This window comes from Perca fluviatilis, chromosome 9 (genome assembly GCF_010015445.1).
Source record: "Perca fluviatilis chromosome 9, GENO_Pfluv_1.0, whole genome shotgun sequence".
Lineage (NCBI taxonomy): Eukaryota > Metazoa > Chordata > Actinopteri > Perciformes > Percidae > Perca > Perca fluviatilis.
Genome location: NC_053120.1, coordinates 36889418 through 36917306, shown reverse-complemented (window position 1 = coordinate 36917306; position 27889 = coordinate 36889418). Strand labels below are relative to the sequence as shown.

Sequence of the window (27889 nt, the reverse complement as noted above, 5' to 3'; positions counted from 1 at the left end):
TAATAGAGGAATAATGATCAGAGTTTTTTCAAATGTACAGCTGTCAATATTAAATAGTGGCTTGTACACACCTTCTAGTGGGTGCCAAGAAAGCTATATTTGGCAAGAAGCAAATGCATTCAGAATGTTCAAACACTGTACAGACTTAGCCAAAACTAGTACGTTGATTTTGAAGACTTTATTTCTCATTCAATTTGTCACATTAAAGTCTAAGAAGATGCTCTGCCTATAGCACTTTGAGATACGGTGTTGTAGTGTGCTGCTTCACTGCTGCCTCATTATCATGTTATCATAAATGTACATAATCATGCAGCGTATTCAGGAGATCTGAGGAATGCCGGAGGAGAGAAGAGGAGAGAAGGTGTTTATTGTAGTAGATGCAGCACAGCAGCACAGAACCTGAGATAACCACTATGACCCTCCGACTAGAAGAGGCTCTGGTCTCTGGTTTTGGTACCACTCTGGTCCTGAAAGGCTGACGCACCCGCTCCCACTGAGTGAGAATGGCCTGACGGGCTCCGGCCCACTGGCCCGGTCCAGTCAGTCGGTACTGATAAGGAGTGCAGGGACCCAGCAAAACCTCCACAGCCAGTCTGGGGTCCTTCAGGAAGAGCCACAGTATATTTGGCCGAACCCCCACCTGCTCTGCCAGAGAGTCCAGGTAAGGAATGTAGTCCACCTGGAGGGGGTTCCGCTCTGAGCAGGCATATCTAACAGAGGGATCCAAAAAAATGAAAAAAATATATGAAAACAAAAAACACCGGTTTTATTTTTTTTTATTGGGCATTTTAAGGCCTTTATTATATAGGACAGCTGAACATGTGAAAGGTGAGAGAGAAGGGGAATGACATGCAGTAAAGGGCCGCAGGTTGGAGCTGAACCCGGGGCCACTGCGACAAGGACTGAGCTTTTGTACATGGGGCGCACACTCTACCAGGTGAGCTATCCAGGCACCCCAAAACAGCTATTTTTATATGGAATTTATTGAAATAAAGAGCTTCAAAGCAAACATGAATAATGTGATACTAAAAAAGAGAAAGGTAAGAGATTGTATACTCATATGAACACCACATGTACAGTACATTTTATGTGTATAGAGCAACGGCAACGGAGTGTATAGAGCAACGGCTTATACATTGTCCCACACTAGCACCATTAAATCTCCTATTTTATCTGCTTTGATATTTTTAACTATAGCTGCTCTTTAATGTTTGTTTTTCTTATACTGCACGGTAACCTTTATTCTTGTATTTTAAATTGTTTTTATGAGTTTCTGCGCGGACGACACCAATTTCTAAACGCAGCCATACTGAGAAATCCAGAGAGAGTTGTGTGGAGCTGATAGTCTTAATTAACTTTGTATCAACTCATTTGGTGATGGCTTGAATGTAACAGATGTTCATTATCATAAAAAAAAGTTACACACTAAAAAGCTTTAATCAAAAAACAACTAATTTACAACTACAGGAAATACCAGATCAGGGCCCTGCCCTGCAGTAAATCAGGTCAGATAGTAGGTATAGTTGCAAGATGTTTTGACAAGCAGGCCTACCAAATGTTTGATGCTTTTTGATATGCGACGGTTTACTTGGGCAGGTTTCACAGCGCGTCCTCAGAGGATGATGCGCCATCTATTCTATTCCATGGCTTGTCTTAGATGGCTAAATTGTGGTGCTGGATTATTTGTCTCGTCTTATTTTAGTATGGATCTGCAATTTAGTTTCACACTTATTTCCTACCTCAGGTGCATGGTTACTGTATCTTTTTCAATTTCCTTCATCATGGTCTCTTCTGAGGGGAGGGTCGTGAAGCCTGCATGAAAAAAATAAAAATCTGTCAACTTGACTGACACACACACACACACACACACACACACACACACACACACACACACACACACACACACACACACACACACACACACACACACACACACACACACACACACACACACACACACACACACACACACACGTTCTATTTCGGATCCTAGAGACCCCAGGTCCTCTTTAAAGCAACACTATGCAACTTTTCCTGCTTGGGTCCCCCTACAGGTTGGAAGGGGAATTGTCCATTACATTACATTGTCCAGTTCATTCGAACTAAAGATCCACTACCCAAATCCGATCTGGCAAACTTGCATAATGTAATGTAATTGACAATTCCCCTTCTAACCTGTAGGGGGACCAAAGCAGGAAAAAGTTACATAGCGTTGCTTTAACATGTCATAAACATACTTAACATTGTTAACATTCTTAGTGATTTCATATGTGTAAGCATAAAGTCCTAGTCAGTTTGAGTGCTGCATGCTACCTTTGAACACTCTTGTAGCCCAGCGGGCCTGCATCTCAGCCAGAGGGTTGATGGCCCCGAAGCCGTGGATGAAGCCCACCACTGCCAGAGTAGGCTGGGTCAGTGCCGGAGGGAACACATGCTTGTAGAGACGCAGCCTGTAACCACTTTTAGCCTGCAGAGCTGGGGGCAGGAAGGGGAAGCTGTAGTTGTAGCCTGTGGCAAACACAACTACATCCACCTGTATGACACACACGCAGGCAACTTAAAGATTATAGATGAACATTTGTGATGGTTTTATTCTATATAACCTGACTTTAAAACCATAATTCGTAAGGAAATCAAGTACTGTGTGCAAAATTCAAAAAGGGAGTCCTAAAATGACATTTACAATTACATTATATTATATGACAAATACTAATTTTATTAACCTTTATTTTACCAGGAAATAATCCCATTGAGATTCAGAATCTCTTTATCAAGGGAGTCATGGCTAAGACAGCAGTATAATAGTTCCATATTAAAATATACTGTACAGTGAAAAATAGAAAACATAATCACCAGCAGCGCTCAGTAACAGCACATGTGCATTTAGTACTCAAATAATCCTTTATCCTAATTTTAAACTGTGTCATTGTTGGTATGTAGTCTAATTTAAGATGCTTCTGCAATTTATACCAGGATGAGGGTGCAAAAACTTCAAAGGCACTTCCACCGCAGTTCGCGTACGGGGAATGTCATACATGATTTGCCCATATGATGGAAGATTACATTTCCTGGTGGAGACTTTAGGAGTCAGGAGAGAACATAAGTAAGGAGGCAGTTTACACAGTATGGCCTTAAAAAGAAAAAAATATACCAATGCTCCAACCTGCGATTGTGCAAAGAAGGCCAACCAACACTCTCATACAAGCTACAGTAATGAGTACGAAAACTAGAATTAGTTACAAATCTTAGTGCTGTATGGTATACTGAGTCCAGCATCTTCAGAGAAGATTGATTTGCATGCATGTATAAAATATCACAATCCAGCATTGACAGAAATGTTGCTTGTATAAGTGTTTTTCTCGCACTAAAAGTGAAACAGCCATATGTACCTTGTCTATGATGCTCCCATCGGCGAAGACCACACTGGACCCACGGAACTCCTTCACATTTGGTTTCACCTGAACACGGCCTGAGATGATCCGAGCTGGCAGGTCGTCATTCACCACAGGGATCTGTTCGAAAAATCTGTGAAGGACCTTTTTTTTTTAAATGCGGGTGCTAGAACTATAAAATGGATACATAAGACAACTGAAAATTGTGTCGTTTAGACTTTTTCTTTGAACATTTCTAAGCTTTCCTCTGATGCCACCTGCAGGACAAACTTTATTTTGTGACCCCACTGGTAAATCTGCGCTAATAGCAAAATCATCAATATGTTGTGCCAATTCTTTCATATTATGGGGTGTAATGAAAATCGCTGTTTGGGACACAGCTAAATATAGGATATAGATGTAGAGTCTTAGATTTATATATAAAAAAAATAAATAAATGATGTCTTAACTGAAACGTTGACCACATACCGAAACAAAGATGTTTATCTAAAGTATCTAGTTACCCATGTTTTGGTTTCAGACCATATAATGTGTGGTCAAATGCTTCGTCCAGCTTCTTCTCCACCATCCTATTAATCCACGAGGGGAAGAGCTTCTGTTTCATCATATCCATTCGAGAAGTCCCAACTAGATCAGCTGGGAGCCCCCTCTGCCCTACACGGCCGACCACCCACGCGCCGCTCCTGGTACTGAGGTACACCTGCAGGTCAGGTCAGCAGCCCATAAGAGGTGTAAGATTTATGTGCACAGGTTTTAGATTATTATTATTATTTTTTTTTTAGCATCACATTTCTTAAAGACTACAGTCAAAGGCAGCAGTTGTTTAATATGAAACATCAATGATAGATTTGAAAAAAGACACAAAAGTACAAAAATGTAGTTTAGTTGTGTACCTTCTGAGCAACTCTACTGATATCCACAGCAATATCGCCTCCAGAGTTCCCAATCCCAATCACCACCACTCTTTTACCCTGCAGACCCTCAGTGTTGCGGTATTCCCAGCTGTGGAAATATCTGCCTTTAAAAGTCTCAACACCTAAAATGGAATAATAAAAAAAAAAAAAAAAAAAAGATAGTGTATCAATACTGTCACAGTTGTTAGTTTCTGTTGTTAGGGTTTCCCGTTTTATTTTGAAGTCCGTCTTTTCTCCCTAGTCTTGCCTGTTTTTACTTCCTGTCTTGTGTTTTCCCGCCTGTTTGATTGTTCTGCCCCGCCCTGATGTGTTTCACCCGTTGTGTCACCTGTTCCTTGTTAGTCCTAGTCAACCCTGTGTATTTAGTCTCGGTGCTGTCTTTTGCTACGTTTACACGTGGCCGGCTATTTTCATAAACGGACATTTCAACCTCTCGGTTTTCAGAAAAGTGTCCGTTTACACGTACCTGTGTATATATATGCCGTCAATGCAATCAAGAGCACACCAGACCTGTAGGTGGCAGTGTAACGAGATGCTCAAGCCCACGTTAGCCAATCAGAATCCCTACAATAGCAACAACCACAACCAATCACGTCCTCTTTCTCTCTCTTGGCTACCTAAACCTCAGTTTGTCTCAGTTTACATGCAAACGACGATTTCAAAAATCTCCACTTTGGCTGGAGTTTTTAGAAATAATCATTTTCTGTGATAAAAAAAAAAACTGTTTTCGTGGAAATGAGAGGCCAAACTGCAGGAAAATATCTGCGTCTTCCCTTCGTGTAAACGGGGTTTTAGTCTTGTGTGGGATCATTAGGTTTCTGTTGCTGGTCGGTGTTGTCAAGGTCTGTCTGTGTTCTGTGCTGTCTTGTCATTTATTTGTCTCGTGTTCCCTGGGATTTTGTTTTGCCGGTTTTTCTTGTACTGAGCTTGATTGTAAATGGAAGCCAGGTGTGCCTGTAGAGCCACGCCCCTACGGACACACACACACACACACAGTATTTTGATAGCCATACCCCAATTAAAGAGCACTGAATGTTCGCGGAGTTGGAGTAGCAGCAGCTGCAGTGTGTCTCATTCAATTTTGAAAGAAAATATGGTATATAATGATTCCTGGTACCTGGGAAGTCGCTGAGGGGCAGGTGAGGCTGGGTGTAGTGTCCGGTACAAACCATCACTGCATCAAAAACACGAGTCTCCCTGGGACCCTCTCTCCCCTCTGTCTCCACCTCCCACTGGCCGGTCGCTGCAAAATCTGGGGTCTGCCTCACACTGACAACGGTAGTCTGACACACACACACACACAAATTAAAGAGATGATCATAAAATTATGCGTTATAAATTCTATGTTTTTATACTGCTTATAAATGAGAGAGACTTACAGGAAAGTGTTACATTTGGGTGACAGTGCTGTTAAAAGCCCAAAACACAGGTCAATACATTCAAATATATTTTTTGAAAAGGTACTACACTTTGTATTCCTGTCCTTATAAAAGATAATTCAGGTGTTATAAAATTTTTACCATTAACGCCCATAAAAAGTCTCAATTCACCAGTTTATTTGACATAACCAGAATCTATATTTCCCTTGTAGGTTGTGAGTTCCACCATTTTTACAGTCTTCATGAGTGGAAGGATATTGTGGTTAGTGACTTGTTGGGTTGGCCTACATGCTTTTTTCCATACAGAAGAGGACCCAGCTTAAGGCTGTTTTATGCTTCTGCGTCAACTCCGGCGCTCCTATGGCGCTCCTACGGCGGTGTGACCCTTTTGGAGTTCTGCGTCGGGGTTGAACGCGTTTCTCTGCATCGCGGTGCATTTCACCGCCAGAACGCTAGGGGGTGTGTGGTTTCCGGAGGGTCAAGCATATTGCTACTCCCCACAGTAGGCTGCTTGAAACACCGCTACGGCGGAGGGCTCGGAGAGGGGTTCGCGTGGGTCTGCGGGGGCACGCCGTCGATTCGACGCAGAAGCATAAAACAGCCTTTACAATCGCCCCAAACAAGCCTGAAGGTCGCTGACCTTAAAGTGGATGTGTTGCAGCAGTTTGAAGGCCTGAGCGTAGAGGCGCATGTACAGCAGCACCTCAGAGTGGTGCATGTTGTTGGGGAGCTCAGCTGGAGGGGGGAAGTCGCTGAGAGACATCATCTCTTTGGAGCTGTTGATGACCACCGACTGATAGATGTTGGCAAGTCCAGGCTCTGGCTTCTCCTACAGAAAGACAACGACAATACACATAGTGACAGATTTTTTTCTTTTTTATCTCTTCACTTATCTGTCAAATAAATATCTGTCACAACAAATTTATGATAATACGGCCATTACAGTATCAAACATTTCCCCTGTTGTATATCTCAACCTATTAATTCAATTCGAATAACTATTTATCCCCTTGGGACATTTACAAGCACGATAAGTAGTTCCGACAAGTAGAAAAATATAATAAATACACAAAATAATACTTAAAGCGCAAAAGTGAGTGAAAAAAACTAGAATTGAAACTAGATTTAAAATTAAAGAACTACCCCACAAGGAAACCGGTCAACCACACGAGCAGTCACCGGATAGCATATCTCTAGGACTTAAGGACAGGCTTCAAAATTAACTTTTTTGTCTACCTGCCAAAATGGCTAGTGAATGTTCAAATATTACCAGCCACTCAATAGATTACCATTGGGTTTTTTGGCTGGTGAGTGAAGCAAATCTACCAGCCACTTGCATATTTCACCAGCATTTGGCTGGTAAACGGTGCTAATTTTGAACCCTGCTTAAGGATATTTGAAATTCAAAGTAAAAATAATTGTAATCTTTCTGGTGGAAATGTATAGCATAAACATACAGAATATTAAGTGTCATTCGGTTTTTGTCATGACAAGTTAGGGTTCATGTGTCATGACAGTGTCATGTGTTCATGACAGTGTTATGGCACTCTTATGTCAATATATACCCAATATTGTTTAGCATAAATAATCTTCCAACAGCATGAGATCTTGGATCATAGAGGTTATATTTTATTTCATTTAATGTCCGATTTACATGCATATTCTTTCACAGCCTGACATTACAAACCTACTCAAATAAGTAGGATTGCAGTGCATGGTATAAAAGAAGTAAAAATATGAGCTTATAAGCGTTTATGTGAAAGCATTGCCCCTCACCTTAAATCTCCATAGACCTCCAATGTCATGGCTGCTCTCAAAGCAGGTAGGCTCCAGACCTTCATCCAAACAGGCCTTGATGCTGGTCAGACCAGAGATCCCCGCGCCGATCACTGCCACCTTGTGAACCATGCTGGAGAGGAAGAGCGGCTGACAGCAATGCTTTTACTCTGATCTGATGTAGAGCAGGGACTGAAGGAAGGAGAAAGGTGTGTGCTGTTTTCTAGTGTTGACTGTCTTCCACACCCCATTGTGTTTGAGTGGTTCATTTGCATATACATATTTTTAAAGCTTTTTTTTTTTTTTAAGTTGCTTGAGGGGCCATCCACACGGAAACGTCCACAGGCATGTTTTGCATCGTTTGGGCCGACCGTCCAAACGAATCCTGTAAACGCACTGCAGGGCTCTCAAGTTTTGAACAGAGTTCAGAGTGAGATTTTGACGGCTGGGGTTTGGGTGGGGACGGAGTCTGATCTGATAAATGACACATAAATTCGTACAAATAATATTTTTTTATTTAATTCAGTATTTCTTTGTGTGTGTGTGTGTGTGTGTGTAATAATTAATACTATGAGTTGTCTGGATAAAATATAATGAAATAGCCTAGGCCAAAGGTTTTCACAATGGGGGCCGGGAGGTTGTGCAGTAAAAATAAAAAGGAAAGAAAAAACTAAAAATACTCCAAATTATTATGGGTACTGTTATAAAAGTATTATGGGTAGGCCTATTATAAAATTGGTGTGTTTATAAAACACACACGTTATATTTTATTTATTTATTTATTTATTTATTTATTTATTTATTTATTTATATATATATATATATATAAATATAAATATAACAGGGTTTCCGCTATGTAGCTACATGTAGTATGTAAAGTCGTAATTCCAAGACTCTACCAAAACCGGTCAACGTTAGTCTAGCTCGTCATGTTTTCTTCACCTCGTCATATTTTGTTGACATTTTTATTGTGATTGTGATTTTGTGTTTTTCCGCATCGGTAAGCCTCAATTTAGGATGTTCTCCATGCTACATGATGGACTGACCTTTGAAACTGACACACCTGTAAGAGGATTGCAATTACTTTCACAATTTTATAACCCCATATTATTAAATACACCACATTTGTACACTACATTAAAAGTGGGAGGCTGTCTCTCTCCCTCTGCATGCCAAACACAAACTGAATAAATTACAGTACATGCATTTCTTAGACTTAAGTACTCTTTCACTGCATCTTAAATCATTTTGGATATTAAAGATGGACCCAGTTTTCATCATGTTAGTCCCTCACCTGTCCAGAAAGTGGGCTGCACCCTGCAGCACTGGAATAATCTCATTTTTAGACAGAAGGACAGCTATTGAAAAGAGGCATTTGTGGCAGGGGATCCACCAGCAGAACAATCACAATACTCGCATTATTGAAGTCTGAAAGAATCCTCTCACCTTCTTACGCTGATTGCAGGTCCGGGGGCAGCTGCGATCACATGCTTATCAACCTCTAAACTCACATGAACTGAGCTGTTGCTCATCAACTAATCTGGTAAACAGTATCGCAGGGGGAGGGACTTTGACCCTGTTTCCTGGAGCGGAAATGTCTCCACATAGTTTCTCTGAAAATAAATTAAAGAGAAAGAAGCGAAGTCCCGAGGAAGAGCGCCATGTCTAAAAGCCTCCATAGGCTTAGCGGATAACGGTGGTATAACGGTCACATAGACATTACATGGCGAAAGAAAGGTCTATATTTCAGCGGATCATTTGTTTCTGGGTATATCAACTTACCAGCCCGAACACTGAAAGGGTCCTTGTTTAAAACGTCACGTTTTTAACATTTTTAACATTCACTAGAAATGAATCCAGAATTATTAAATTTATAATGATGAACGCGCATAATGGACGCGAGCAGACCCACGGGACTGCGCACGCCCGCTCACATGATTGTTCTGCCGAGCTCATGTAGCTAGCTGTAATGGTAATAATGGATATACCTAATGGTTGTAATTCACCATGTGTTCTCTTAATACATCCATGGGAAGAAGGGGAAAGTTAACTTTTGACATTGTTAGGTTGTAAAAAGTTAAACCATTGGGGATGTCTGATAAAAATGTACTTTTAGTTGAATGAACACTGTAGCTGGAGGAAGCACTGAATCAACCGATTGCATCACACCACACCAAATCAGCATTTGTCTGGCTCACACTTTCTCTAGCTTCTAGAGAATCATCAGGTCATATCAGTCATTTAGCATACAGGAGAAAGCTCCTTGTCTCCACACATGGAGATCTATTGTATCTGTTTTTGGGGAGCCACCCCCTGTTGGGCCAGACTTGTTTAGAACAAAGAAAATGTGTATCTCTGTAAACTTGAATATAATCAGCACTACCATGATAAATTACCTTTGTCTGTGACCTGGAGCAAACTGGAAATCAGAGGTGTGTCCTTAACCTGAGAGACATCTGACCAATAGGGGAAGATTTCATTTGAGGAAACACCCAGGTGTAGGGAATAAATGGGTGATCTGAGAAAGATTCGGGGCATCAATCTGTGACCCCGCAAGGGAAAGCATTTTGAAGACCGCTGTTTACAGTGTATTGTTTTGTCATGTTGCATGACTGATTGATGTAATTCCTGAAGAGGAGGCATGTCAACTCAGTCCACTGCTGGCAGTGTTTCATATTTATGTTTCATTGTGTTTTGACTGTCGTTTTCATCGTGTTGTTTCATTAAACCTCTTGCTTAACTTTCAATTCGACCCCAGCCTCTCCTTCCTCCAGAAATCAAACGAACACGTCTTTTAGAGTTTTCTTACAACATGCACACCAAACCACACTGAGGAATAAATTAGCTTAAACTAGTATTATACATTTCCTTCACAAAACCTGCTCCACTTATACAATTATTCACAGATGGGAATGCGTATGCATTGTTAAAGTGCTCATATTATGCTTTTTGGCTTTTTCCCTTTCCTTTATTGTGTTATATATCTTTTTTGTGCACGTTATAGGTTTATAAAGTGAAAAAGCCCAAAGTCCCCCCCAGAGGGACTTACCATCTCCAACAGAAAACACTGTTCACAAACTGCTCCAAACAGCTCTATTGTAGTCGAGCCTTTACTTCAGAGACAAACGTGGGTCACTTTGGAACACACGTTATAATGCTCACCTAGCTGCTAGCGTGGCACTCCCTCATACTCTGCTTCTGACTGGCTAGTAGTCCTTACCTAGCTACTGTCAGGGCACGCCCTCATTCTCTGCTTCTGACTGGCTAGTAGTCCTTACCTAGCAACTGCGCATGTGCGACTCCCAAAGATGGAACAGAAGTGCGATGCCTCACTCTGTAGCTAAAACAGAGAGCTCAACACACAGGGTGAAAAGATGAGCTGCAGCAATGTGCAGTACAACAAAAATATGGTGTATTTTGAAAATTAAACCATGTACACCTATTCTGGTACAACCTCAAATACAATTAAGAACCTGAAAATGAGCATAATATGAACACTTTAAGCTTTATCATTGCTGTAATGTTGGTCTCAGTGGAAATTCATCCCATATTGTAAAAAATTTGATTTCCATGTCTTTTTTCATTCTTCACTGAGCTGCACCAACGATAGGGAAAATATATGTTTTAACTCATTGCTGACATCAGATTTAAGTACATCATTATAATTGTGTAACTTTCAGTCCCACCCACTGCCAGCCAAGTATGAGGCAGTTCAGTAATATGATAATGTAAATTCCAGTTTTGATTATGTATTGTCTTGTTCTACCTGAAGACATCTTAATATATGCTGGAAGTACAACATCTTTGGCAAGAACTGAATGTGAAAAACACACAGCTCCTTCAACCGACATAAAGGACAGACTCATAATGCTCCAGTCTAGAACATAGGTAGATCAGATATCAGATGTAATACAATACGTCTTGGCACTAGCTCTCATTCCAGTTAGCAGTAGATTATATAATTGCTTTAAACATATTTCTGATTGCATACAACATAAAGCAATATTACTGAACTCTTATGCATCAACTTATTAACCCTTAGACTCCGGTTCTGTCACACAACTTTTACTCAGTTTCTAGAAGTAGAAAGGAGAGCAGATCTTACACGTCTTTGAGAGCTCTAAAACTTTAGAATTACTTACTGGATGAAATATTCTGAGCAAAAGCTGTGCAATGCAATCTGTGCAAAGACTCAGTGTTGTGATTGTATCAGTGCAAAATGTGCAAAGAAAAAAACTTGGAAAAACTAGAAAAATATATTTGTTTGATTCACTATCATGTTGCAGTTTAATCATATGCACTGAACATGAATAGGCCAACACATCTCACCAATTTAGTCAACAATAGCACAAAAAATTAGCAGAATAGCAGAATTCTAAATAAAGTGTAGCAGCTTTCCTCTTACTTTGATCCTTGCCTGTTGGTTTCTTGGGTATGTCAAGTGGGACGAGCTTTGCCTGAGCACATACAGTTGTGCTCATAAGTTTACACACCCACTAAAAAGAGGAGTAAAGAAATCATCTTTTGGAAATTGATCTTAATGCCTTAATTAAAAGAAAAATAGGAAAAATCCAACCTTTAAGGATACTTAATTAATTAATAAGTATCGTAAATAAATAAATAGTCTTCCTTAAAATACAGGGGGCATAAGTAAGTACACCCCTATGTTAAATTCCCATAGAGGCAGGCAGATTTTTATTTTTAAAGGCCAGTTATTTCATGGATCCAGGATACTATGCATCCTGATAAAGTTTCCTTGGCCTTTGGAATTAAAATAGCCCCCCCACATCATCACATACCTTTCACCATACCTACACTGTAAACCCGGATAAGTAGAATCTACTTACAAAAATCAAGGTAACTCGTTGCCTTAACATTTTTAAGTAATGAAGCATTAGTTGAATAAGTGAAGTGGACTACGTTCAATGTACTTGAGCCCATAATAGAATGGAATAGAACATTTAAGTATGTTGAATGTACTAATAACTGAGTTACAGTAACTGAAGATACTTAGTTTAAACAATCATTCCATACCCATTTATTTAACTCAGCTTGTCAAGTAAGCATTACTCCATTACCAATTCAACTAAATTGTATATTCTAACTGACCCAACTTAACTTTTTTAGCTCCTGAAACTCAAAATATGTCTTTCAATCAATAGAGCTGTGTAAAATACATACATACAACTGCAACATTACACTGATCCAATTTTTTTTATTGAACATGTATTTTTTTCAGCAAGAAAAGAAAGAAAGCCATACCCTAATAGGCTTCTAGTATGTAGTTTCCTCAGTGATGGCATGAAAAGAAAAAAAAATCTCTTCCTCTTTACCTCCAATCATTACAATATTGTACTTTTCCTCTTCAAATTTGGTTGACAAACTGGCAAGATAAAACTCAGCCCTGCTGAACACTGGCATCTTAACATTTACAAATACCAAATGTGTCCATGGAAAAACTAAAAAGTGTGTGAGAATGAAAGAAGAGAGAACGGGAGGGTGAAAAAAATAACCGAGAGCAGATACCTGAATGGAGAGCCCATACTCTTCCCTCCACCTTCAGAAGTACCTGTTGAAAAAAATCAAGTGTTCTTCATGTACTTTGGGTAGTTGTGATGCAGTGCATAGGTAAGTCTGAAGACAATGTACATGGCCTGGGGCAGGCTCTCAACATCCATCACAATGTTTCCCTCCAAGATGATTCCCACTGAGGATGCATTGTGGTGAATGGACTGCGTGTGTGGAGTGATGTTTTCCTGTTCACGGCAGAGGATCCCCACTGGCACATCATTGTACGAACCTTCCTCATCATCAACATCCTGAAAAAAACAATCACACAAAATCAATTAAACAAATGGGAGATTTATTAAAGTCCACAAAGTCCTTGCAACACAAGGAATAAAGATGACTCTATTGTGCACTGTGTTATAAAAAAAGCCAACCTTCAATTGAGTAAACATTAGTAACCTGTACAGGTAAACATTCTTTACAGCCAAATGGTGAAATTAAAATACAGCTCAAACATAAAATAGAAAAATTTCTTTGGTTCTTAGATCTTTTTGCTGCTTATCCATGCTGTACTTTGATGACTGGTCATGTTAGTGTATTGTATTAGTGTAGAATATAAACTCTCAATCATCATTTTTCTCCTCTTCCTCATCTTCACTGAATAAACTTTGAATTCGGATTAAGAATCTTTATTGGATGGACCTTCCCTTTGCCTTTGAATGCTTAAATGCAGTCAGCACCAGTGAACGCATGCAAGGCCAGAAGAGAGCTGAAATGTGTTCTTGTGAATAATCTTCAGCCAGCTGGTTGATGTTGATTAGTCTATCTCCCATGTCAAAGATGATGTTGACAGTTGATGACTTGGCAAAATAAAGGAGGATGAAGAAAATGTCAGTCTTTTGCTCTGACTCTAACTGTTCTGATGTGAGGCATTTTAGTTTGGATATACTGCATGTAAATGATCACCATCACATCTGTTTCTTCATGTTTTGAAGAGATCTCTGGTAGAAGTTCTTTTGACATAACTCCAGCATGGCATTCTATCTTGAAAGCAGTGACGGACTGGGATCAAGAAACGGCCCTGGCATTTGCAACACACCGGCCCTATTTTTGTCAACAACCTAGCTTGGAAATTAGTAACTCTGCCTTCCGAGTTAATCTTTCCACGCACCTTGCGGCTGCATGCATAAAATAACTTTATCAGTAGTGGCCCATAGGGGTCAATAGGGCAGCCCTTCTGGTATTTGCCCAAATTCCACAAGGCCAGTCCGTCACTGCTTGAAAACTTGACCAGCCTCTATGAAAATTGGATGATGTCTTCCATCATATCATGAGAGCTCCAGTGTTCCAGAAGTAAATTAATGAGTGCCTTCTTGATTTCATCATTTGTGAGAAAACCATTCCAGTCAGCGGGTCGATGAACATTCAGCCCATTAACTATAAAACACAACCTCTCCGATCTCGCTCAGCTGATTTTGGTGAATAAAGACGGCCAATGTAAGTGTCTCTGCTGAATACAAAAAATGTCTGTCCGCCTGACAAATTGTCATCAAAAGTGATCATTTTCAAGCATTTTATTATAGACATTACTTTTTATTCATTAAAATATCCGTAACCTGGTTACCATTGTTTTATCTTACACACTGACCCCAGTCCACCTAGGGGCTTTGTAGTATTCGCTTGTAAGGTAATACACATCATATAGTATAGCAGTACATAAGTCAAATAACAACTCTTGTTTAAGATATTGTTCATGTGCAAAAATATGCTTAAAATGTGAGGTGTGTACTCACTTTCGTGATATACTGCAAGCTAAGTTACTTCAGCTAGCAGTCGGGACTGCAACGGCATGCAACTAGTGCCAAGTTCCAACTTACCGTTTTGTGGCTGAACTCGGTTCATTCACCGAAGGCTTCAAACGTGGGTCAAACAACTTGCTTGCTAGAACGTCAGTTGTCGAAAATGTCAATACAGCTTTGTCTTTGTTCTGTTCCGTCTCTGTTCCGTCATCAATGCCACTCTGTCAAAACTGGTACAAACTAGATTTTTGGTGGTTGCATGGGTGACATCAATGCGTTGCTAGGCTAAACTTGATGATATTGAGTTGTTTGAACTCTAACACATAATTACAATAAGGTAGGCCCAAGGGGATAAACTTCGCTTCAGAACTCGAACCTCCTATGGTGCCATTTTGATGCTACAAAGAGATCACCTGCCGTTAGCATTCCACTGACTAGCATTCATTTTGACATCACTTTGAGAGCAAATAACTTTACATCTGAAGCATATAAAGACTCTATTTGTCCATTGTTTATTTCTAAAGAAACACGACAATTTATAAAAGGCTCCATTACCTTGTATCTGACGTTACGGCTCTGTAGCAGACGTTTTTGTAAAAATAGGCTAACGATTGTGTCATAACCAAGCGACTTACTGTCACACAGTAGAGGAATTACCGTATAGTACAGGAGAAGCTCCCAGGCAGTTTCGACTTACGTTAGCTGTTTAAGTTTAATTACTAATGTTAACTAGCATGTTAGTGATCAATAATTAGCCTGTGCCTATGTTATCTCCTTACATATACCTATGCTCTCCATCTCTGTAAGATTGGGAATGATTGAGATTTCTCTTGGCACAGCTACCAGAAGACTTACAACTTTCAGACAGGTTGTTCACGTCACATTTACGTTGTCTCTGTCAGTTGGAGGCTGCGCAGTAAAGCAAGTGATCACCGGAAAAGTGCTTTTAATAGCCTTCACTGGCTAATGTAAAAAGAAATTTCTATACCACATGAAGGGACCCTCATTATGCTACCGTGGAAGTGTGGTGCTATTTTGAGCCTTGTTAATGGTATAGAAATAGCGATTTCTTTTTACTTTAGCCGTGCCCCGACGACTAGCATTACAAGCTAGTTAGCAGTTTGCGATAAAACTGGTCACATTCGATTAGCATGAAAACATATCCCAGAGAACGGTCGACTCTGTACACGTGTTATTAACCCCTAGGTTCATTTTGCGCCGGATTTGTCCTTTAAGTACAAGCCTTTTTAGAAAAATGTGAGCAATTCTGCTCAACAGCAACATTGTATGATACTTATCTGACAATAAACATTAAAGGATGTATGTATGAACACAGGCGAATCTTCTGATTTCATGTTATGTTGCAAATAAGCAAAAATATTGCTCTAATGACACATCATCTGCACACACAAAAAAAAAAATTACATTCGCTCTTCAGATTTGGTACAGCTGTGCGACAGACAACACACTGTCAGGGCACAAATCAGTTAACCACATGCTGAAATGGCTTACGTACAGATCAACAGCCTCTGTGACGGCGCTAATGTCAAACACTCCTCTGTGTCACAACATCATGAACGCTGGTGTCATTTCAAGTTTAATATTCATGTCATTCAATATGCTTTCAGTGGGTCAGTGTGTGGATATGGATTAATCAATAGACATGCTGCTTGTGAGAATTAGTATGCACGACCAGACAAAGTCAGCAAGGTACTGTAAGAAATAAAAATAATCAGTCAAGCTGGCTATGCTTTATGACGATACAAATTATAGTTGAATAGTATTGTGTGTTTAGTGTGTTTAGTGGAAGAGCACTGCTTAGTCAGGCAAAATGAGAAAAGGATACTGTTGTACGTGCAGAAAGCAGCACTGTATGACGGTGGTCAGAGAGCAACAAGAGTGCAGCAACGAAGTTAATATCAGTTTGATATCAGTTTGACCATGAAAATAAGTTACTTCTCAACCTGTGACAGGCAACAGCGGCGCATTGTTCTCTCTGACCATCAGCATAGCTAAAGTCTGTCTAACAACTGATGAAGAGGGCGTGTGCCAAAAGACTGGGACCAGTCTGTGCACCAACCAGGGGACGCCAAGTCTAAACCACGGTACTCCTCCAACTTTTAATAAACAAATCAAAATGCTCTTCGAGACTGATATATGAATTCATGTATAAGCCAGAAAAATTCAGTCTGATGAGAGAAGCCTGTGTGCCTGCTCAACTCGGACCCGTGTACACGTTTATGCTCTTATGATTTTACTTAAATAAATACTTGTTAAACTTTTAAGTCCTCTCTTTGTCTACTTAGTGGATTTTTAACACGCACAGTACCTAACATTAATATTCAAGACCAGTCCTCAACAGTTCAACACCTGGCTGTTGATCCCTTTTACAGATTATTGCTTTTGTGAATCTTTTAACTGAGAATTAGTGGGAAATTTAAATTAAAAAAAGTTGAAATATACTGCTAGAACGCATAAAATGTCTGACTGTGTTATCTGTGCTAAAGCAAGACCTCATTTGGGGACAGTACCATTCCCACTCTCACCGGTGGACGACCCTATTGGTTATAATTGTATGTTAAATCTTTACAGTGATGTGACCATGGAAAGTGATATCTGCAGGACCCTGTCTCTCCTGTATCCCAGAGTGCGTGCAATACAACCGCCTCCAGGAGTGGTCGCCTACCCTGGTAACTATACTTGCATCACACAATCCAACAGCTCTACCATGAATGTGGGACACCTACCTAAGAAGTTTTGTATGTACACCTACAACACATCTTTGTTCGCTCCCAATGTCACACAGCCGAGGTTTAACCGTATGGCACTAGACATGTTGTTGGCAGAAAAAGGGGGTGTGTGCCACATGTTTGGAGATGCTTGTTGTACATTTATTCCCAATAATACTGCCCCAGATGGTAGCATCACTAGAGCCTTGGAGGGGTTGACCTCTCTAGCCAATGCATTAGCAGAGAACTCAGGTGTGGCTGAAAACCCCATCACCAGTTGGCTGGAGGACGTTTTTGGCAAATACAAAGCAATTGTGCTCTCCATGCTTACGTCCGTGGCAGTGTTTCTGGGCATATTGGTGTGTTGTGGATGCTGTTGCATCCCTTGTTGTCGCACTCTGGTGAACAGATGGATTGATGTGGCTCTGACCAAAAAAGATCCCCAGAAAGATGCTCCTCCAGCGTACTCCATGCCCCTGTTGGGGATGGAGGACGGTGATGAGACTGATTCAGACAATGAAGGAAGTGAATCACCAATGTAATGCTATGCTATATTAACCTTGCTTCTTCTTCCCCTAGTGCGGCCAATTGTTTACCAGTTTGAGGGCCATATAATCCTAAGCTTAGTAGTATTCACACCTGAGGTGTGAAAAGGGGGATCTGTAAGAAATAAAAAATAATCAGTCAAGCTGGCTATGCTTTATGAGGATACAAATTATAGTTGAATAGTATTGTGTGTTTAGTGTGTTTAGTGGAAGAGCACTGTGACAGCTTAGTCAGGCAAAATGAGAAAAGGATACTGGGATACTGCAGAAAGAAGCACTGTATGACGGTGGTCAGAGAGCAACAAGAGTGCAGCAACGAAGTTAATATCAGTTTGATATCAGTTTGACCATGAAAATAAGTTACTTCTCAACCTGTGACAGGCAACAGCGGCGCATTGTTCTCTCTGACCATCAGCATAGCTAAAGTCTGTCTAACAACTGATGAAGAGGGCGTGTGCCAAAAGACTGGGACCAGTCTGTGCGCCAACCAGGGGAGCCAAATCTAAACCACGGTACTCCTCCAACTTTTAATAAACAAATCAAAATGCTCTTAGAGACTGATATATGAATTCATGTAAGCCAGAAACATTCAGTCTAATGAGAGAAGCCTGTGTGCCTGCTCAACTCGGACCCGTGTACACGTTTATGCTCTTATGATTTTACTTAAATAAATACTTGTTAAACTTTTAAGTCCTCTCTTTGTCTACTTAGTGGATTTTTAACACGCACAGTACCTAACATTAATATTCAAGACCAGTCCTCAACAGTTCAACACCTGGCTGTTGATCCCTTTTACAGATTATTGCTTTTGTGAATCTTTTAACTGAGAATTAGTGGGAAATTTAAATTAAAAAAAATGTGACGTGAGTCATGTGAGATCAAGTCAGAGTTAGTAGTTGAGTACTCTACATCCTTCAAGTTCCACTTCCGGGATTGCTCAGTTTCCGATGAAAAATCCGCCGGATTTCACTCATTTAGGCTGGATATCCGCTGCCTTGGACTTTCTTTGTGTTGGCGTTCCAAAATCCGGTGGCTTTATGAAGACTATGGTTAACTGCTCCTCAGATCTCTTCAGGGTAAATCCAGACAGCTAGCTTTCTGTCCAATCTTAGTTTTCTGTTGCACGACTAAGACAACTTTTCAATGTACACGTTCCACCAAAACAAATTCCTTCCCGAGGCTATTTTGCAGCGGCACCGCGGCTTTTGCTGGTGCCTAAGCTCGGCCCAAGACAATGGGGTTGGTTTAAAGAAATGCCAATAAACCAGAGCACATTTTTCTCCCATCGTGGAATGCTGTGTGGACTAGCCAGACCCTCCTCCGCAGTGCTGTGGAGGAAGGTCTGGCAAAGCGAGACTAGTAGATGAGAAACTATGGCAATGAACTTTCTTCACATTCACATACATTTTCACAAAACTAAGATATGATGACAGTACGTCGCATAGAACTCACATTGAAATGGGCCGTGTCAAGGCACCCTGTATGTATGCACTGTAGTTTCATTAACTCTAATCATGTAGTAGGTTACACAAGTTTACCTTCAAACTGTGACCACTGATCCATGAGCACTGGCAGCACAACAGATGATTACTACATGCTGCCACGGCGCTGATGATGAGGTGCATAACTAGTTACACATTCTAGTAGAATTTATGTTTTCTGTCCTAGTCTGTGAGACGAGAGGGATTACAGTGCTTGCAAAGATGGTGGCTTCAGTTGTGTTTTCACAGTGCAAGCTCTCAAAACCATCACCTGAATTGATCCGTTTTTGGCTTTTATTGACTTTATTGATAGGACATATCAAGTCAGGAAAGTGGGAGAGAGAGGGAGATGATATTCACCAAAGGTCCGCAGGTCTCTAACAGATTTTTATTCACCCTCATATCTTCATCTGACTGTAAGAACCAATTCAAAAAAATGAAATATTTCACTTTTCACAGTTTCAGTAGTTCTGTTAAATCTGCTTGGGCTGAGATTTAATGGATGGGGTCATGACGTAAAATGACAATAACAATTAAATTCAAGGATTTATGTTTGTATACAGAAGTACTTCACTTAAAAAGTTTCAGTAGTTCCAAATCTGCTTGGGCTGAAATTTAATGAGTGGAGTCATGACGTAAACTTGGGACATATCGGCAATCATATCAGTATCGGGCGATGTTTTCAGGCGATGTTTCTGTCTAGCTGCCATTGTGTGTCAGAGCAGCGCTGGTGTGTGTGTGTGTGTGTGTGTGTATATATGTGTGTTGTTGTTGTTTTTTGCCACGCAGAGTTAGTGACACGGCGCAGGATTTACATGCTGAAGACGAAGCAAGTTTTTCACAGTGAAAAAAGAAGACTCGCAAATTGCGGTATGCAATACTTGCAAGGTCGAAGTAATGCGAGGGGGATGCCGTGTCAAATCCTTCCAACATCTCCGATTTGATCCCTCGTATGAAGAACCGCCATCCTGAAGTTCACAAACAATATCAGAAGCAGCTAAACTAAACACAGCAGCAGCTGCAGTCCACATAAAAGTCAGGGCGCTGGAGAAACCTAGGATTTATGGGGTTTTCCAAATGTTTTGCAAATAAATAAAGACCTTTTTAGACATTTTTAAAATTCACAGTGTTTACACGTTTCTCATTATGTACAAAATATGATTATCATAGAAACTTGTTTTATACAGATCTTATCAACATTGGTCAATACCACTAATATGTTAATATCAGTTATCGGCTAAAATGTTCATATCGGTACATCTCTACCCCAACTAGAGATCCCAGCGCTGATCACTGCCACCTTGTGAACCATGCTGGAGAGGAAGAGCGGCTGACAGCAATGCTTTTACTCTGATCTGATGTAGAGCAGGGACTGAAGGAAGGAGAAAGGTGTGTGCTGTTTTCTAGTGTTGACTGTCTTCCACACCCCATTGTGTTTGAGTGGTTCATTTGCATGTACATATTTTTAAAGCTTTTTTTAAGTTGCTTGAGCTAATCAAGGATGATTATATTAAAGTGTAAATTTGGTAAAAGACAGCTGAGTACTAAACTAGATTAATCACACAATCTCATGACAGCTGTTGTGACATTTGCTGTCGTGTTGTGCGATTGGAAGTGCATGGAGGAAAGCCCACTCTTCAACTGCACACACTGCCATGACACAGAGCTGGATTTAACATTCAACATAAACTTAAATAAAAACTAAAAACACAATTTGAGGGTACTTCTATAGATATAAGATACTGACCGTGGTAAGAAAATCATATCTTATTTATTGCTCTTCTCCTTCAGTACACAGTCCCTTCCACCCCCAGTGGTTATGGTTTACTCATTTCACTTCTGCATATGAACACACATTTTATTTCCTTTTTTCCATACCTGCCTAAACCATGTGACTGTTCATAACATTTTCCTTGACACTGTGCGTATTGTGAAAAACCATGTGTTCTTCACCTCGTCATATTTTGTTGAAATTTTTATTGTGATTGTGATTTAGTGTTTTTCTGCATCGGTAAGCCTCAATTTCATGGACTGACCTTTGAAACTTACACACCTGTAAGAAGATTGCAATTACTTTCACAATTTTATAACCCCATATTATTAAATACACCACATTTGTACACTACATTAAAAGTGGGAGGCTGTCTCTCTCCCTCTGCATGCCAAACACAAACAGAATAAATTACAGTACATGCATTTCTTAGACCTAAGTACTCTTTCATTGCATCTTAAATCATTTTGGATATTAAAGATGGACCCAGTTTTCATCATGTTACTCCCTCAGAAAAATCTTGCACCTGTCCAGAAAGTGGGCTGCACCCTGCAGCACTGGAATAATCTCATTTTTAGACCGAAGGACAGCTATTGTGACAGCTGCTCCAAATGTGAGCAGCCAGGGAGAAAATAGGACAGACGGCCTGCTCTCTGGTTCTGGTACCACTCTGGTTCTGAATGGCTGAACCACCCGTTCCCACTGAGTGAGGATAGCCTGACGGGCTCCGGCCCACTGTCCAGGCCCCGAGAGACGATACTGATAAGGAGTGCAGGGACCAAAGAAGACCCTCACCCACAGCACAGGATCTCTCAGTAGTAGTCTCAGGAAGTTAGGGCGAACCCCGACCTGTGATTGGAAGTCTATCAGAATGGTTGCGTCTCATAAAGTAACACAATTTTATATAGAGCTGAACTGGACTGACCTGCTCAGCCATGAAATCCAGGTAAGGGATGAAGTCTACCTGGAGAGCTGCCTTTCTCGGGCAGTCATAGCTGCGAAAATAAGGAGCAGACATATTTTAAAGGAGAAATCCGGCGCAAAATGAACCTAGGGGTTAATAACACGTGTACCGAGTTGACCGTTCTCTGGGATGTGTTTTCATGCTAATCGAATGTGACCAGTTGTAGAGCAAACCGCTAAAAACTTATAAAGCTAGTCGTCGGGGCACGGTAAAGTAAAAAGAAATCTCTATTTCTATACCACTCAAAATAGCACCACACTTCCACAGTAGTATAATGAGGGTCCCTTCATGTAAACCGAAGCATTGAGAACTTTGTTTATTAAAAAGATAGTTTAGAAAGACCTTTCATACAGGCGGGCACCATCTTGGGAAAACAGTCCGACCAATCGAACGACAAACGCCGTGCATATATTTTAATAAACAGATATAAATCATGCATTTCCATGTAATTACATTTCATAAACGTAATTCCTATTGACCCAATGGGAAACCACGGACCATGGGAGATTTCATATGAAAGTTCACGTAGCACGGCGTTCGTCGTTCGACTGGTCATGACTGTTTTCCCAAAATGGCACCTGCCTGTCTTTATAAACTATCTTTTAAATAAACTGTCTGTACACTTACAAAGTTCTCAATGCTTCGGTTTACATGTAGGGACCCTCATTATGCTACCGTTGAAGTGTGGGGCTATTTTGAGCCTTGTTAGTGGTATAGAAATAGAGATTTCTTTTTACTTTACCGTGCCCCGACGACTAGCTTTATAAGCTAATTAGCGGTTTGCGCTAAAACTGGTCACGTTCGATTAGCATGAAAACATATCCCAGAGAATGGTCAACTCGGTACACATATGTTATTAATCCCTAGGTTCCACAATTCTGCTTTCTACAGAAGAACATGACTGATTTGCCAGGACTATAAAAAGGACATCAGTGTGGAGATGGCGTGTACCTTTTCATGTTTCTCTTCCTCTCAGACTCAATGACTTCCAGCATTTTCTCTTTACATGGAAGACGGCTCAAACCTTGAAAATAAAAACACAGAAACTGGTACATTTTGCTCCTCAGTCCTGAATGTGTGTGTGTGTTTTTAAGCTCATAATTGTTTACCGGCAAAGACCTTAACAGCCCACCGCGCCTGCATTTCCACAATAGGCATGATTGGTCCCTTCGTCTGGAAAAGACCCATGACGGCCAGTGTGGGTTGTGATAGACAAGGAGGAAACAGTGTCCTGAAATTTTTGTATCAGACTTATTACATGCTAGTAAAAAAAGTAATTATTGGTTGTCATACATTTAACTTAAATGTTTTAAAATGTAGAATGTCATTTTGTATTCAGTGAAACGCTGAATGTATACATTTATTTGTCAAACTATATTTAAAAAGGCATTTCAATAAAACTATTAAAGGAATAGTTCTAAAATTTTTGGGAAATAGTTAAACGAGAAGATTGATACGGCTCTCTGTAAATATGAAGCTGGAGCCAGCAGCCTATTATCTGAGCTTAGCTTAGCTTAGCATCAGAACAGGGAAATAGCTAGCCTGGCTGTGTACATAGGTAAAACAATCTACCTACCAGCACCTCTACACCATGGTTATGTTCTCGACTAGGTTTAGGCTGGGCACTGTGACTTCCTGAAGTCTCGGCCAGTTGCCTGGTTACCTCACAGTGACGACAGGACTCGAAGAAGTGACCGCTCCAGACCAAGAAATAGTCTTTAACATAAGCTATACTCTCCGCAGCCGACCTGTCTCTCGCCAGTGTGACGTTTGCTATTTCTACGGACTAGAAGAAGAAGAAAAAGGTAAACAATGGCAAAAAGCATTTCATTCACCATAAAAGAACTCATCTTAACCCAGTAAGTTTACAAGAGAGACTTGCAGTCACTCTGAGACTCCTGGCATCTGGTTGCTCCTGAACTCGTCCATGCTTCCTGTTTCCGCTTTGTCGTGCGCCGCTGAAAAAAAGTGCAAGCACGACCTCTGGTCACGCACTTAAAATCCTGGCGCGCCAGCGAGATCTACGTCATTTTGACGTCACATTGGTGCGTGGCAGGTCGGCTGTGGCGACTGTAAAAAGGCCTTTAGGCCCGCCAGCAGCTCAGCTAAATAGTCTAGGGCTCCAGCTACATATTTACCGTACCGACATTGGTGTGTTATTTATCTTCTCATCTAACTCATAAGTTAGATGTGTTATTTGATGTTTATTGGCTCAGTTAATCAGGGCCTGGGTTTCTAATTGTGTAATTGAGGTTAAATCTACCTTCTTTTCAAAATAAAAGTTGTCAGCCCCTATGTATACAAAACTCTATCCCCCGTATACTTACTTGTACAATGTCAACTCTCTGTGAGGCCCCTCAGATAAAGCTGGAGGCAGGAATGGGAAGTTTCCATTATAACCTGTACAGAAGACCACAGCGTCAATGTTCTCCTCCACAGTGCCATCTTCAAATTCAACTCCGGAGTTCTTGAATCCTTTCAGATTGGGTTTCATTACTAGCGCTCCCTGAAGGATTCGACTAGGAAGGTCATCATTGATCAAAGGCTTTTTGTCCAAAGGTCTGAGGAAGAAAGGAAATGAATAGGAGTCAACCAAACCAAATATTGCTACAAATATTACATCACATTCAAAATGACACCTTTGTATTTGCACAGCTGACATCATGCTCACACTGGGATTGTGAAAAATGTGTCACCTGTGTCTGGGCTTCAGGCCATACAGTTTGTGGTCAAATTGGGGGTTCAGCGCTCTCTCTAATGCCCAGTTGACCAGAGTGTTGGGAAGAAGCCGTATGAGGATGTTGTTGAACCTGGTGATAGCTGTCATGTCCATGGGAAGACCATTAGTGGACATCCTGCCCATAACCCAGGCACCCTGGCGTGTGCTGAGAAATGTCTGTAAAAAAAAAAAAAGGAAGACTGAATGTGAATACATGGGACATTTATTCTGTTGGTGTAACTATGTGCAGTGCAATGAAAGAGGTCAGGTCCCTTGGTTCTCTGCCAAACAATAAAGAAGCTTTTCTAATCGTCTCCTGTCTTACCATCTCTGCAGATCTGCTGATCTCAACTGCAATATCTCCTCCAGAATTTCCAATGCCAACCACCACCACCCTCTTTCCTCTGCAGGCATCTGCATTTTTATATTCACAGCTGTGAAAACACTTGCCAGAAAACGTCTCATTACCTGGACAGATGGTGCAACAGATCAAAGGAAAAATATTAATAACATTTCTGGCAAACATGTGCAGATATACAGTAAATCAATCTGCTTTACTCCTCCATCTTTGAAAAGTGTAATCTATTTGTTTACCGACCTGGAAAGTCTGACAGGGGTAAGGCTGGATGGGTGTAGTGGCCTGAACACACCAGAACTGCATCAAAGACGTGTCTCTCCTCCTCTCCATCCCCGTTAATGGTCACTATGTCCCACTGACCGGACAGAGAGAAATCTGGCCTTTGTGCAACACTCCTTACAGTGGTCTAAAGCATGCGTGTCCACATTCACACAAACATACACACATGCATTAATAAACTTTGACTTTACATAGCATGTCGTAAAAAATTGTGAAAAGACAGTGACACTCCTGGCTTGACGACCTGGAAATGAATGTATCGGAGCAGGTCAAAGTGGTCAGCATAGAGCCTGAAGTACTGCAGCAGCAGGGAGTTGTGCATGTAGTTTGGATAGTGAGCAGGCATAGGAAAATCACTGAAACACATCATCTCTTTGGAGGTGTTGACCACCAAGGAGCGATAGATGCTGGATCGCCCTGGCTCAGGTGATTCCTGTAAACACAAACACCACTCTGATGAGGACATTTTACTGTGTCGATAATCATTGGTTTGCACAAGCTACAAAATATTTGTTCACATAACTGCATTTTTTCTAGATTAGGTGAAAGCTATTTGGCCATAGGCTACAGCATCAGAAGACCAATCCAGAACTGGCAACATGATTAATATGTGGGATACTCTCTTACAGTGACCCCACTCACCTTAAATTTCCACAGGCCGCCGATGTCATCGCTGCTTTCAAAGCAGACAGGCTCCAGGCCCTCATCAACACAGATCTTGATACAAGCCAGACCAGAACTGCCTGCTCCAACCACTGCCACACGTCGAACCATTGCTGCACAGTGAGGAAACAGGACTAAGAGTCTACAGCAGGGGTCTTCAACGTTTTTTAAACCACGGACCCCTTTATTTAAAGAGAGACGGAGCAGGGACCCCCTACTACATATATCGTATAAAATAAAGTTGCATTTTAAACTGGGCCTACAATAACATGTGGGCGGCCTAAAGTCTTTATACATAACTTTTCGGCACAGAACACCAAGCTATCAAAATAATAATTGTTGGCAGGATTTTATAAATCATCTTTTAATGTTACACATACATGTGGCACAGTGAATCCTTAGGATTACTTGTATCTGTGGGTGGCTACTTTAGTGACTACCTTACCTATAGGCCAGCAAGCCTATCACCAGTGGGGATTTATATTTGCTAATAATATGCTGGATTCATGTTAAGGAATTTTAATTTTTGAAAAAAAACCTCAAAAAATATACTTAGGCACAGCGGTGCTTTTAGGTAAATGCTAAGATCAGCATGCTAGTAGTGACAGTGACAATGCTCACATATTAATGGTAATATTAACAGGTACCATCTTGCTTTAGCCTGTTAGCATGCTAATGTTAGCTAATTAGTACTAAACACAAAGTACAGCATGAGACCAATGGGAATGTCATTAGTTTTGTAGGTATGTTGTCACCAACCAAATTATTGGGCAGATTTAAATCTTGACCTTATTATGACACTAGATGAAAAATTATAGCATCAACAAATGCATTTGAATTTATCCTCTAGAGACACGACAATCCATCCAATGGATGTCCGGATATTTCAATCAAAACCATAAATGTCAACCTCACGCTGGTGCTAGATGAAAAGTTCATCACAGTCACTTGGATATATCTTCTTGGGACCATGAATGTCCGTTCAAAAGCGCTCATCCATCCATGACTAGCTATTTTCTTGAATACGTGGGGGAAAAAAAGACCTGCTGGTGGAGCTACAAGGAAAGTCAGAAGATATTCAGTCATTAGAATTTACTCTCTAGGGACCTTGAATATCCACAGCAGATTTTTACAGCAATCCATACAATAGTTGTCAAGATATTTCAGTCTGAGGTACACATATCAGCCTCATGTGGCACTACACTTCCACACTCTAGTACAGAGTAAAAGTTTTGTAAAACACAACTAAGTTTTAAGTGTTGGTAACTTCCTAAAGCAGGTAACACTTATTTACAGTAAGAACAGCAATGTCAAGTACCTCTTAAGTAGTTTAAAACGTTTAGGAATTGCTGAAGCTTTGAGGAAGTGGATCAGTTTACAGAATGTGTATTGTGCATGTCAAGAGAGGCATTTGTGGCAGGGGATCCACCAGCAGAACAATCACAATACTCGCATTATTGAAGTCTGAAAGAATCCTCTCACCTTCTTACGCTGATTGCAGGTCCGGGGGCAGCTGCGATCACATGCTTATCAACCTCTAGACTCACATGAACTGAGCTGTTGCTTATCAACTAATCTGGTAAACAGTATCGCAGGGGGAGGGACTTTAACC

The 27889-nt window shown here is 40.7% G+C and overlaps 1 protein-coding gene across 1 annotated transcript; it reads right to left on the bottom strand.

Annotated features, from left to right (window-relative positions):
* Positions 1 to 163: 163 nt before the first annotated feature.
* Positions 164 to 27889, bottom strand: LOC120566029. The gene is given in 22 exon segments (XM_039812230.1): positions 164 to 352; positions 355 to 710; positions 1740 to 1812; positions 2314 to 2533; positions 3390 to 3525; positions 3896 to 4092; positions 4286 to 4428; positions 5424 to 5589; positions 6326 to 6514; positions 7462 to 7594; positions 8756 to 8796; positions 21862 to 22143; positions 22220 to 22289; positions 23210 to 23282; positions 23368 to 23489; positions 24586 to 24819; positions 24955 to 25154; positions 25303 to 25445; positions 25576 to 25741; positions 25859 to 26047; positions 26257 to 26390; positions 27760 to 27889. Coding segments are annotated over 21 exon segments (3312 nt in total). The 5' UTR covers positions 26389 to 26390; positions 27760 to 27889; the 3' UTR covers positions 164 to 305.